General features: G+C 38.7%; 1 protein-coding gene across 2 annotated transcripts in view; it reads right to left on the minus strand.

Annotated features, from left to right (window-relative positions):
* Positions 1 to 3,462: 3,462 nt before the first annotated feature.
* The window catches only part of LOC108795899 (leucine-rich repeat-containing protein 15-like), a 21,271-nt gene continuing 10,381 nt past the window's right edge, over positions 3,463 to 14,352 (minus strand). For both annotated transcript variants that reach the window (XM_018567238.1, XM_018567230.1), the window contains exon 2: positions 3,463 to 5,600. In XM_018567238.1, coding sequence (XP_018422740.1) covers positions 3,796 to 5,595 — 1,800 coding nt within the window. In that variant the 5' untranslated portion in view covers positions 5,596 to 5,600 and the 3' untranslated portion in view covers positions 3,463 to 3,795. The remainder of the gene's footprint in view (positions 5,601 to 14,352) is intronic.

Genomic DNA, 14,352 nt, shown 5'->3' on the forward strand with positions numbered 1-14,352 from the left:
AAATATGCTTTTAGAGACTTTTTGGTTGATAAATACGTTTTGCTGTGTGAAAATCACACACACCTGGTGTGTGTGTGTGTTTAGGTTAGTAAATCAACCCCACTGTCTCAGTTAACAAGTAGCCAACCCAACCAATCATGAAACATGAATGATAGAGCTCTCCCAATTGCAGCATGAAAACAACCAGTGAATGACTTGTACCTTCCTTAAAATACAACTTGGATGGAAATGATAGAACTTTTGCAGAGAACCCCTTCAAGTGAGTGTCCTACAAATTTGAATCTTTGTATTTACTGACGTTTTCTTATCATTTCAATTTAGGTTCTGATCAGGCAAGGTCCACAATTTGTGGAGGTATGTGTGCCACTGCTAGGAAATTTCATAGTGTCCTTAGTATTGCTGATAATGGCAGTCTACTTCTTCTCATCGCTTATCGTACGAACTGATCATTAGGGTATAACAGAGCTCTGCCAAAAACACTGAGAAAACTAAGGGATTTGGAGTTGTTGGATTGTATTCCAGAAACTGCATGGCTCTGCTGTACTATTAGATCGTGATGATTTTCTGCTAGTATTTCAGATGCCTTTACTGAAAAACATGCATATTATTGTAATAGAAAATAATGTTTGCTATCATGCTAGAACTAATCAGACCAAGTAAATTCTGGTAGATTGCTGCCTGTATCTATAATGTTAAATCCAGATTCTCTACTAAGCAACCTTCAAAGGTGTTTCATTTCAGTGATTAGCTAGGTGCTAGAAATGGCAGCACATGTACTTAGCATAGGAAATATCAGCACATGCATTTTACAGTTATTAATACATACTCCACCTGAAACATAACTGTTGTGTCAAGTCAACATTAGTGAAACGAATTAGTTCTGTGTCTATATAGGCCTGTGTAAACATGTATCAATGGAGCATCTGAACCCCATTAGTATTCCCCTACATGCAGTGTAGCGTAAGAAAAGCCACACTCATATTCTGTACAGGTTTCATAAAGAATGTTAACAGAGCACCCGATGGGTAATATATGGATCACAGCAAGTTACTAACTTACTAGTTGATTTGCTCTGACCTGTATACAGCCTATGCATTTACACCAGGCTTTCCTCCTAAAGTTGACCTATAATAAATTCATACTTCACATGAATGGGTAGGGCAGATATCAGCATTATCAGATCACAGTATTATTCTGAGTAAAAAGTACCATCTTGCAAAGAATGAAAATATCTTCTGCAGCTCTAGTCTGGTCATTGGATTTTTCCGCTACCAATAACTACTGCAGAGAGTCTATTATTCCATTGTTCCCATATTCCCAGATAATTAGAGACTATACTAAGTCATACATACAGTATGTGTTGCGTTATACATGCCTTTTTCAGGCTTTGAGATATCTTACACTAAGCCAGACTATTTGTTTTGAATGGGCTGGCAGCACACCACAATGCGTAACAAAAATGTACCTGCACCATTTTTTCCAACATAGTGCAACACAACACTGATGCCACTGGCATGGTGCTCTTGGGCATTTAAAATGCATGGCACTGCAAGGCACCACACTTAGGTTCAAGAGTTAACATGTGTTGCTGTAGCATGGAATTAAAAGGGTGTTACAGAAACAGCTCAGTGTGAATGAGCCCTAAAATTACCAACAGACAAGATAACACCAATTTTTTCTAGTTTTACTCATGCTTTTAAATTAATGCTAATATTTTTAAAATTATTAGCTAAATTGTTTGGTACACTCAAAAGATGTATTTCATTTTTTAAATGCTAAAATGAAATCTAGATCTAAAAATATGCTGTAAACCCATAGAACACAGTAGACCAGGAGAGAGGTTACCCTCTCTTACACTTATCTCATGTGTGATGTGCTATTTTCCAAGTATGAACAATTACTGTAGAACTTATAACTTAATTGTAGAAACTCATATGTCCAGTTTTAAAGCCAGCACACAATATTCAGCACCTGAGAAACATGTACCGCACTGAGAATAGAAAAGCACAAAATCCTTAAGTTATGATCATGTACACACAGCCAATGAAGACCCAATTTAAGAATCCTCACAAGGGTATCCTAATTTTTTTAAATAGATTTTTAAATAATTACATTGGTCATTCAGTTCATTTTAATATCATTTTAACAAGGAGGGAAACATTTGCAGTACAAGCAATATACCAGCACTGGAACCAAGAAGGGACAAGGGGCCCATGCTAAACAACTTACTATAAGAACTTAAAGGAGTGGCTGTTTACCATCTCCGTACCTGGTGAAATTTGCTGTCTTGGTCTGCCACTGACTTTTAGATGCTGTACAAAATGGCTGAACATTTGCAACAGTAAATTATGTCAGATGACTGTTTCAATCAATGAAATTCAATCAACTGTAATAATACACCCTAAAACATATAATGTAAAAGACAGTTTTTGGGGGGAAAATAATATACACAATGCAGAATTTGTTAAAGTAGCACAAAGACTTGTATACACACCAGAAAGAGTATTCCAGTAGAATAGGTGTTGACAGAAAGATTAAATAGCACATATAACCTCATCACAACTGTTCTTTAAAGTAGAAGCCTGTCTAAGACAGTCTGGTTACTAAGACCTCCTACATCGATTTTGTTCCCAGTGGCTATAGGTAAAATCAGGTAAAGCAGCCTGAGGATGTGATGATTATCATATTATGTTGACAGTTTAGAGGCTCTGTTTAAAATAGAAGTCTAACCAAAACTTTTTTTATTAGTTTTGGAGAGGGGGAGAAGAGGTAGAAAACCTTTCAGGATCATGTTATTTGCCATCAGGAAGGCTTCTGGGAAGATTACCCTTCCCATCCCAGTTATATATCTTCTTCCATATGGCACTACATTTTCAGTGGTCTAAGGTCCCTGAGTCATCACGTTCTATACACATTGTATAGGACGTGAGGACACTGATGACCATACCATTGCTGCACGGGGAGACAGACTGGAGGGAGCACTGTCAGCTGCAAACATTGTGTGAGTATAACTTGTTTTTAACCTAGGCAGAAACAAGAAGTTAATCCCTGCAGTGCGGAGGTAGCCCCACTGCAAGGGTTAATACAATTTGTGTCCAGAGTTCTGCTTTGAATAAGGCCTAGTGGTACTACAGTATTCTAGCTGAAGAATCCAGGTAGCCTAAGGGGAGAGATTAGAGTGACTGTGATTACATGATTTCTCATCTGGGTTCACAAGAGCATTTAGGTTCATGTTTAATGCTGTATATTTTGCTGTATCTGTTTCTTCATATATATCCCCAGAGGGGGAGAGGTGCAACTAGGGAGCTACTGTCGAGGCAGACTCAACGTTGATTACTAGATTTGCTGTATACTTTGCTACATGCACCTTTTTACTCACCTGTATACAGGTAATCATCACCTTGGCTGTTGTAAACATTAGATTACTGAAATAAACATGCTCACTGTGCGCCTGAGAACATATCTGTGACATTATCAAACAGTCATCATACAATAAACTGGGTTTGGATAAATATTTTGCCATGATAATAACACTTTTTCAAAGGCTTCTAACATATATAATACTTTTTGCAGGAAGGGCATAGATCATTTCTTTAAACGAGAATATTTGTTACTAAATATACATAGTAGTTAGGTGTTGTATCAATCATACATTTGCAAAACTGGTTGACAGACATTTAGATAAAAGTACATTCAGGTAAAGTCAGAGACTGAAGCAGTCTTATAACAGTGCTTCTCCTAGTTCCCACCTCCCTTTGTGAAGGTTTTCTTTCAGTAATTTTAAGTTTTACATCATCATGCTTCATTTTGTTGCTTCATTCTCATGAGTACTACATGATTCTTCTTTTTTCTGTTATATAATATACAAGCAATAACTGTGCAAACGATGGCTGTGCAACACAAAACTATTATTGCAATCACGACACCGACCAGCCTGTTCCCACGATATTCCCGGTCAGGTGGAGAGTAGGTCGGTTCAAAACCAGAGCCATTGTCTGAGTCCTCATCCAATGTTTGCATTGTGGGACTACCTTCAGAGAGTTCTGGCTGTGTTGTTGTGACATAGGTGAAAGTTGTTGTAACTTGATTTGGTGGTTCAGTGAACTCGGCAGGCTCATGAGTAGTGCTTTCTTCAAGCACTGCTGTGGAATGTTCCACATCTGGGGTAGTTGCAGAATCCCAAGATACTAATTGCTGCTCACTTAGGCTAGCTACAGGCACACCTGTGAAGGGTGGATTAGAACACACAACCCGGCTGTAGTTCCCGAGTTTGTTTAGGTTATCAGTTATCCAGGTCATCAGAGGAAGAAGGTGAAGGTCACATTTCCATGGATTACTGTGAAGTTTCACTTCATCTAAATGCACAACGGTATCAAAAATTCCCTCTGGGAGCCTCTGCAATGAATTATTATGTAGCTGTATGGTCTTCAGAGTGTCGATATTTCTAAAGACACCTGCAGGAAGATGTTCAATTTTGTTGCTGTGAAGGGATATGTTTTCTAGCTTGTGTAAACTTTGCAGGACATCTTCATGTAAAGTTGTAAGGACATTGGTATGCAGCGAAAGTTCCAGAAGCTCATCTAATCCACTGAAAACAGCTGGAGAGATGGTATGGATCTGATTTCTGGATAAAATAAGTAGTTGAAGTTGGGTGAGATTGAAGAAGGTATCATCTGCCAGCTCTTCTATTTTATTTTCATACAACCACAGTTCTTTTAACTTTGGCATTGGCCCAAACACTCCGGTGTCAATATGTTGTATTGAATTTTCAAATAATGTAAGTTTGGACAGCTGTGGTGTGTTTATGAATAAACCCCGTGGCAATGACATGATCTTGTTATTGGATAGGTACACTTTTTGTAAATCAGGGTTATTCAAGAATACACCAGCAGATATTTTACTGAGCTGATTGTTTTGTATTCCAATTTCTTGCAAACTGGTAAGTGCACTAAGAAGTCCTTCTGGAATTTCCTTGAGCTCATTTTCATAAAGGCGAAGAGTCTGAAGCTTAGTAACTTTTTCCAGAGTTCTAGGATGCAGGCGAGTGAGATTATTTTTGGCAATATTCAGTTTAGTGAGAGCACTCATGTGATCAAAGGCACCCCTTGGTATAGAACGGAGATTGTTCCCCAATAAGGTTAGCTCTTTTACATTTACTAGTGGAGCAAATAGTGAAGGTTGAATCTGAACCAACATGTTGTTTGAGAGAATAAGGGTTTCCAGCTTCCCTAGGTCTTTAAACAACCCAGATGGTAAATCTTGCAATTTATTGTTTAACAAACTGAGAAAACGAAGGGATGCGAGGTTGTCCAATGCATTGGGTCCTATGATAGACAGTTCACTTTTTTCAATTCTCAGGGCCAGTAATAATACCATGTTTTCCAAAACGCCATCTTGTAGCTCTGTCACTTCTGTATTTATAATCTGAAGGGACCTAATGTTCTGTGGAATAGAACGTGGTATCTCTACAACATCCCTTCCCGAACAATCTACTTGCCCGGCTTTAAGGCATCTGCATTCTTTAGGGCATTGGCCATAAGTGAGATGGATGATAATAAAGATTAAAAATCCACTAAAGTGCCAATTTGACTTCATGATATCTGGAAAAAAAGGAGGAATAAATTCTGTATCAGTATAAATAGGTAATAAACATTGATTAATAGGTAAAGCCATAAAAATTAGTTTACTCATTTTACTTTTTTTTTAATGTTTTCTTGCATTGACCCTGCCTTATTTTTGTTAGTATATACTGTATAATGATTGTTGATTAGTAACTAGAGGGAGCTCTCACTGAATTAGTGCAATTAGTCCTTCAATTGCAATGAGCAAATCTTCCTGCCCCATGCACACATAATTACAAATTATACGTACCATAACATTTTTGAAAACATTAACACATCAGTAGAATCAACAAGCTGATTTTGCATGTTTATCTAAAGAGCATTGTAAAGACTAATAAAATAGAAGACTATTTAAGAGAAATCAGCAATGGGAGGACCTCACAGCTTACGTAACGTCTAAATATAACACCAAGAAAGATTTCTTGACTATGTACTGTATATTGTCATTGGGTTGAACTAAAAGCTCTCTCGGCTGGAATTCCAAAAAGGTTTAAACAGGCATGTTACTGAACCTACCTATTGCCACTCAAATACAGAAACCACCACCATATGTGAACTGTTTAGCTTATGAACAAAAGTAGTACCCCAAGGATCCATGTATTTCCTCATTGAACTCTGCCATCTAGCCTCTAACCAAACACAGATAAGGTAAAACTATGTTGTCAGTCACAGCCTACACATAATAAGACATCTGAGCCATGCTTGTGACAGTCATGTCACTGCTTTTTGCACACATCAGCAGCCAGGGGAAGTGGTCAGAGATGGAGATGATAGCTTCATAGTTGTCTTTTGAAAACATTTTGAAATTTGAACATCAATAAGAGTACTGTTTAGTCATTTTCGGCTGTACATTTTTGGGGAAAGAAATGGGTTGTAAATAGCTGATGTAGCATGTAAGATTATGTTTACTGTCCATGTTTACATGCATGGACAGTGAAAAGATGACTTTAGCAGTCATGATGATCAAATTACCACTATCTGTAATTTAAAAATGTACTTTTAATATACCCTTTCTGAACCTCGGTATAAATACTTTCATTTACTTTTCCAGTTTGAAAAAGAATTGTAAAACAAAATAACAATAGGCATTTAGGCGGATTACAAAAGAGTCAAATATGAATCTTGACATGTTCAAAATAAATACCCTGCCATATAGTAAGTGATCACAAAATCCTTATTTTATTTGTGTATTATATCACTGGCTGCCATCAGATGATTTGTAGGCAGAAAGGCAGCGTACATTAATAATATGCTGTAACTGTAGCGTAACTTTCCATATTCTACTGTAATAGTGCTTCCATATGTTACATTACTTGACTATAAGCCAAAAGTTCAAAAGTGGGGAAGAAGCAGGCCCCTGTAGTAAAGTCTGGATTTGTAGGTGGAATAGTATGTGCCACAAATATACATATCGCATCTCATGGGGCAAACATTTTAGAATAAATGTTATAGTTGGATTGTTGTCCCTTGAAACCCTAGAAGGCCATTGCATGAACAGAATGTTTCTGGGTGTATTAAAACAATAAGCATAACCAAAAATAAAGACCTTATTTAAATAACAGTAACCAATCAGATTCAATTTGTATTTTTTCCATTGCTGGCTTGAAACCCAAAGAAGGCCTGTGGGTTGACAAAAAAAGTGGGGACAATGCAGCTCTTACCTTTACCCTGGGAAGTGTGTTTGTCACCTTAAAGCAGGAAGTGTGTTTAGGGAAAACTTTATTTTTTTCCCATATCAGTTTCTCCCTTCCTTGGAAACCTCCATGTCCCATAGAATACCTTCCACTTATTTCTACTAGTAATCTCTCCACCTTCCCTTTTACCTGTTTTCTTGTTGGTGATCTGGCCATCTTCATATTCTTCCCACAATCTGAGCAGGTCTTTCTTTTGCTTTCTCCCTACCTTTTATTCCAGTGGAGACCTCTACCTTCTCTCCATAGACTATCTGACTGCGAAGTGGTTTTGCTTCCTTTTTCTCATTTCCAATTGTGGTGCGTTTTTGCCCTCCACATCCATGGTCTAACTCTCATATATACATCATACATTCAATCCCATTCACTTGTGCCTGACGCAGATCACTGCAGCACTCCAGAACCCTGGTTGTTTTGATGGTGCCAGCTGCATCCTCCCTCCTGCCAATAGACTTTTCTGTATTGGCTGGTTGAAGTGCTATGGTGTCCATATGCATGTACAGTAGAATAAATTGCCATGCGCTATTAAACTGCCCTACCCTTAATAATCTAGAATTTTTTTGGTGTTTAATTTATAATATTAAAAAATAGGATAAAAAGGTTGAATGTCCCTTTTAAATGTACAGAGAGCAATTACAATAGTTTCTGGATATAATTCCAGTCAATCTGGATAAAATTCCTTCTCAATCTGGGCTTTATCTCTTGCCATTGATACATTTGGCTTCCTCTGGGAAAATGCAGTTATGTTGTCTCTATCATGTCAGCCAAGCCAAAAGTAGGTGGAGAAGTTGAAAACGACATTAATTCAAACCATATGCTTCTCTAGTGTGAGCTTCCAGCTTTATGGAACACAGATATCCCTATTCTTTCATGATATAAATAGCCCAGAGATCAGCCAGTGTGTAACATGTGAGGATTAGTTGTTCTTTATGTGGAGCATCATGTATACATCCTTGATACAAATCTCCACTTACACGTTGTTTTGGTTTTATAGATTGCTGGAATACAAAATTACCTCATCCTAATCCGGCAGTAAGACTTGGTTCAAGCAAGGTTCTTAGTACGGACATTCACTGAGCTGCACTTTTTTCTTTTTTTTCTTTTTATCTGCTACTTGTCTAATATTAGATATTGGGTATGCTTGCTTATACATTTTGGGAGCGGCTTATGCACATTAGATTTAAGCTTTAGAATTAGCCTAAGAATGTAGTTACTTTTACACACAAAAGACTTTATGTCTTCCATAACATTTCTCAATCAATGGTATTCTGGATTTCAGTATGTGCAGACTAATGAATGCAATTGCTGTTTGAATATGGTTGGTTACTACAAAGTATCTATCCATATAATCTCTTTTTCTAAATCAAAGTAATATGTCTTTTCATTTATATATGCTTTAAAAAATCCACAATGAACACTGCTCACATTTCAAAACCAGACTTGCACTATGGGGTCTATTCACGAAGCTGCCGAGGGCAGACGAGTGAATGACCGATCTGAAGTGAAGTGAGCCGAACACTGTTCGGCTATTCACTTCAGGCTGGTACGGCTAATTTCAGCCGTACATCGGCTGAAATCAGCCGTACATCGGCTTGCTCCGTGTGGCTTCTGGCGGCCGAACATTCTCAGCATGTTTGGCCGACCCGAAGTGCAGAAGGAGTTCGACTCAGCCGATCCAACATCTGGATCGGCTGAGCCGAACCTCCCGCAGGCTACTCACTGCTGTTCGGGCTATTCTTAAAGATCCCGAACAGCAGTGAGTGAATAGCCGAATGCCACCCTCAGAGGTACCGAGCAGAAAAAGGGTGAAAAAAGTTAAAAAAGTAAATGGCAAACGATTGTGCGGAGCTAGCAGTGACAGCTAGCTCCGCCCAATAGTTTCCTACAGCTCGGCTGTGCCGCTCGCCCATGATCCGGAGCTGTACTGGCTATTGTGAATAGCCCGTACAGCACCCCTTCGGTTCTACTGAACCGAAGGGGTCCTGGGGCCGAAGCTAGTCGAAGGATCGGCCGAAGCTACGGCCAGATCCTTCGGCAGCTTCGTGAATAGACCCCTATGATTGCATCTCAGGTGCAGGCAAATGAGCGCGCCGTTGGCCACAGCAACCCATTCCCAGAAATGGGGCGGGAATACACATCTCAATACCACGCACAACAAGGAAGTACAGGACATCCATACGCTGCCTGTGAGCGGCCGATCTATTCGTTTTTAACTGTAAGTTACTTTTTATTTTAAATAAATGTTTATGTCGACCACACCATGAGGAGTTTCCATTTTTACTTTCGTTAAATATCGATCCATGGGACTCTGATGAGACGTTTGCTGGGACTACATATTGGCTTCTCATCTCTTTATTGCCTACAAACAATAATGGTTTGGTGAGTGCGCACCCCAGAGGGGAGTTTTGTCGTGAACACACGGTGTGGGAGAAAGATTATTAAGCACCCTTTTTTTGAAGTTTTTTAATCATCAATATACTATATATATTTGGACTTAATAACAGTTTGGACTCACTTTATTATTCATCACTTGCATAGATGACCTTTGAATTGATTTGATTTACTAATTGATTGCAACAAGGAATTTTATCATAATAAGGTTTATTTCATTGCACTTTTGCTCGAAGTGAAATTTGGTATTTAATATCTCACTGGCTACCACCATGGTGTGGTAGCAGATTATGCACTAAACATTATAAACACTGATATATATTTTTTTTTTGATAACACGTATTTACACATTTGATAGTTCACCTATTGGTGACCCCGAGCGCTGCACACTCATTCATATACATTCCCAGAAATAGCCACACTCCAGGGGTCTTCACCGAAGACAATTAGTAAACGAAGATAAAAATCGACAAACAAATAAGCACAAAAGCGCCAGCAACATGAGTCAGTGATAAGGGGAGAGATAAAAATCTTCAGTGTATAACACTTCTGGGGCAGCTCTAGCTGGTAAGGGAAACTGCATAGCTGAAATAGGCGTTTCCGAGGTCACGCCTTCTTCATCAGAACCAACCATGTACTCACAAAAACCATCCTTTTGTGAGTACAAATCTAACTGTTTTTTATCCTTGTTCATTTTACACGATGGAGGCGCTCTATATTTCGAAGATAAAAATCTTTATGTATGGAGCAAATGCATACTGTTTGTTCCTCCCCATATGTATGCAACCTCTAGGAGTAAGCCAGAAGGGTGAAATGCGTTAGTGATTGCTCCATGAATAAAGAGTTTCATCTTCGGTGAAGGCCCCTGGAGTGCAGCTATTTCTGGACTGGTTTTCATTTATTTAACAAAACTAGTTTTCAGCCAAATCAACTGATAATACAGTTTGTAAATACTTGCAAGCTAAAATATATGCAGACTTATTCTATCACAGATTCTCCATTGGAACGATATTTGCAATTCTACCCTAATGTTGTAGCCTTTATAAAGCTAGTGATGACGTCATATCCGTTATACTTCTGAATAGCAATTATGTGTAGTTACAGAAGTGTACCATCTCTACTTATCTCTTTATTCAATCTCAAATACTATGTAACTATACAAGAGGACCTGAATAAAATAGGGGATTGGGCAACTATATGGCAGATGAGGTTTAATGTTGAAAAATGTAAAGTAATGCATTTTGGGGTTAAAAACAGGCAAGCGGAATACACATTAATGGGAACTCCACTAGGGAAGTCAGAAATGGAAAAAGATTTGAGGGTCATAGTAGACCACAGATTGAATAACAGCTTGCAGTGCCAGGCTGCCGCAAAGAAAGCGAGCAGAGTACTGTCATGCATTAAAAAGGGAATGTAATGTAGATTGCCACTTTATAGATCGCTGGTTCAACCTCATCTTGAGTATGCGGTTCAGTTTTGGTCACCTATCCATAGAAAGGATGTCCTTGAACTATGGGGAGACCAGAGAAGGGCAACAAAACTAATTAAGGATCTGGAAGACCAAAGCTATGAGGCATGGTTGCTAAATTTAAACTTGTTCCTGCTAGAAGTGAGGCGACTAAGGGTGGACATGATTTTGATGTACAAAATGTTTAGTGGTGATTGCAACATCAAGAATAAACTTTTTACTGTAAACTCCATAACAAAGACTAGAGGCCACCACCTAAAATTGGTGGAGAAAAGATTTAACCACAAAAGGTGTAGGGGATTCTTTTCAGTTAGAGCGTTTACATTTTGGAACTCTCTGCCACAAGAAGTGGTATCAGCAGACAGTATTGAATCATTCAAACAGCATTTAGATACTTTCCCCAGAGACACACAGAAACACAAATGTTGAACTTGATGGACCTGTGTCTTTATTCAACCTCAAATACTATGGGTTGCACCAATAGGTATCTATGAACGTATTGGTGCAACCCAAAACTAAAATATCTATTTTGGCTGCAGTAGGTATAGATTTACATTCCCATGTTACTTTTATTACTATTAGCACTGTAGCTCATAGTTCAACGATAAGTTTTCGTTTTAACGAGGAGGTCATAATTCAAATATCTAGCTGTGAGTGTATAAATTATTTCGTTTTAGAACTTTTAATTGGTCAACTAGTAATGGCCCTTTAATAATTTTTATAAGCAGTGCCAATGTCTTGTTTGTTTCTATCTACCAAATAAATGGTAAAGCAGTTAAACCAACATTTAAACGTATACTGGCACAGGAATCCATTAGAGAGTTTCCACATCAGAGTAAGATTTCCATTCATGCGCTGTCTCTGAATTACCCAGATCAGTGGTTAGACGGAAGCATTTCCAACTGCCAAGCCTGAGGCTTGAATTCAGTTCCTCTATTCAATAGAGAGCAAATGTTGCCCAGTCTGTGACTAGTGCTGGAAACTTCCCCTCTGCATTCCAAGGTACAGTATGTGCTCGGTTGTGTGAAGGAGGAAAAATGGCTTCATTTCAATGTTGTTCTCTGAATTCAGTTACGGTAAACTGAATGCATACCTAGCAACTTCCTTAGATTTGAAAGAGGGACATATTGTACCAAAATATTTATATGTAAGAGAGGTCATACTTCCATTCAGACATGCAGAAACAGACAAGCAATACCTTTTGGGTAGAAGACATATTTTGCATGTTTACAGATACCTGGAATGGTCAACATTAGCAAAAACACCGAAACTAGCCAAATTACAACTGAAATTTGGCATATACATTAGTTAGTTCATCCTCTGTAGTTGCACCCTTTTTACTGCCATGTTCCAGGACACCTTATCAGAATCGATAGTTATAAATACCTTCATGTTCTCTCCATTTAAAATGCTGCAGTATAGCCCTACAATGGCCCACAATACGACAAATACTAACAATACAAAAGAAATGTGCTTTACAAATGTGCTTAGCACTGGCTTTGGGGCTATAAATCCAATGGACCTCTATTAAAATGAATGAAGGAAAAATAAGGCAGAAGCAAAGGCTATTCCAGTGACCTGTCAGTCATGTGACTGCCCTCTCCTCCAATCATGGAGTTCTTTCTGCTGTGTTAAAGGAGAACTATGAGGTGAGTGCTTTTCACTCACCTCATAGTTCTAGCCGACCTGTGACAATGAGACTGTCACAGGTCGGCTCAGTAGATCGGGAGGTGAGCGAACACATACCGGCATTCGCTCACCTCTCGATCCTGTCACGGCTCTCTGCCGTGACAGCGGAGGGGCTGGATTCCCCCCTCCCCGCTCTGATCCGCCAGCGCTGACTGGCAGAACGGACGGGGGAGGGTACAGCTGGCTCTGCCTCTAGATAGGCAGAGCTAGCTGTCAGTCACGCAGCTGGGCGGATCCAGACATAATTGCTGCGGCGTCTCAGTATACCGCGAGCTTGTTTGCCTTTATTTTGATGAATAAAGGCAAACAAAAAGAGCACATTGCCCTAACAAAGACATGGAATATATAAGGATTAATATATAATTAATATATAAGGATTAAATCTAGTCTCGGATGTTCAGCTCTATTTACACAAAACACCCATTTTTTGTACAACAATCAAATTCTATCATGTTTTTGGAGAGAAACATTGACAAACATATGACTAAATGATATCAGAAAAATGATTACAGTGTTTGAAATGAAATCAGCAACTCATCAATTAACAGGGTGGATTGGAAGTAATATAAACATTTCTGACAAGTAAATTTTAAACAGATCTGTGTAAGAAAGAAAGAAAGAGAGAGTACAGTTTCTTCAGTAATCTGAGAACTACGTGAATACATCGAGTCGAATTTTCTAAAGGAGTTGAGAATCTTTACTCAAATTATAGCTCTTTTCACTTTGAACCCCCATCATGTGCAGTTGAAATAAATAAACAGTAATTTACTGTTCACAAGACAGGATATTTGAAGTGAATCTTCTGTCAGTTTATTGAGTAAAGATTCCTAACTCATATAGTAAATCAGCTTAATGGAGTCTCACACTTGTTTATGGATAAAGGAGATTGTGGTCATGAATATGAGAGGCAAACACAGTTAATTTAGCCATACACTGTTCACAAGAATGGGCTGCAATTCTAACCATTGGTGGCCCTGCCTGCTCTAACCAGCTAAACAAACTTCGATTGAAAGAGTGATGGATACAGGAGGAAGATTGTCAGCCAAACAGTGACTGCAGCCAATCAGCTGCCCTCACTGTTCAGGCATTATGACAGCCTTGGGCATTGGCTGTTTAGCATGTTCGCTGCTTAGCATGGTTGGGGAAATCGAGAAGTTTTCTATTATTCGGCCTGCGGGTATGGCCAGCTTAATTTTAAGGACAACTTCAATCTTAAAGAATATATCAGGGAGCCTACATAACATCATGTTTTCTCCACGTGGCATTTTCTTTGAGTTCTAGAAGTCCATGTGTTAACATTTATACCTTAATCACCTGTCCCAGTGACAAAGGGATGTGGTGAAAAATCTCTCCTGTATAGACAGAGATAACAACAAAAACATTTTTGGTAAACTTGGGGTAAGTTAGAACCTCTATGCTGTTTGTTGTCCTGTCCTCTTCTGGTGATATCCATTCTCATTGTTTCAAGTCCTGGTGACAAAGTGGCAAGAAG

This window comes from Nanorana parkeri, unplaced genomic scaffold, assembly GCF_000935625.1.
Source record: "Nanorana parkeri isolate BGI_ZX_2015 unplaced genomic scaffold, ASM93562v1 scaffold29, whole genome shotgun sequence".
NCBI lineage: Eukaryota > Metazoa > Chordata > Amphibia > Anura > Dicroglossidae > Nanorana > Nanorana parkeri.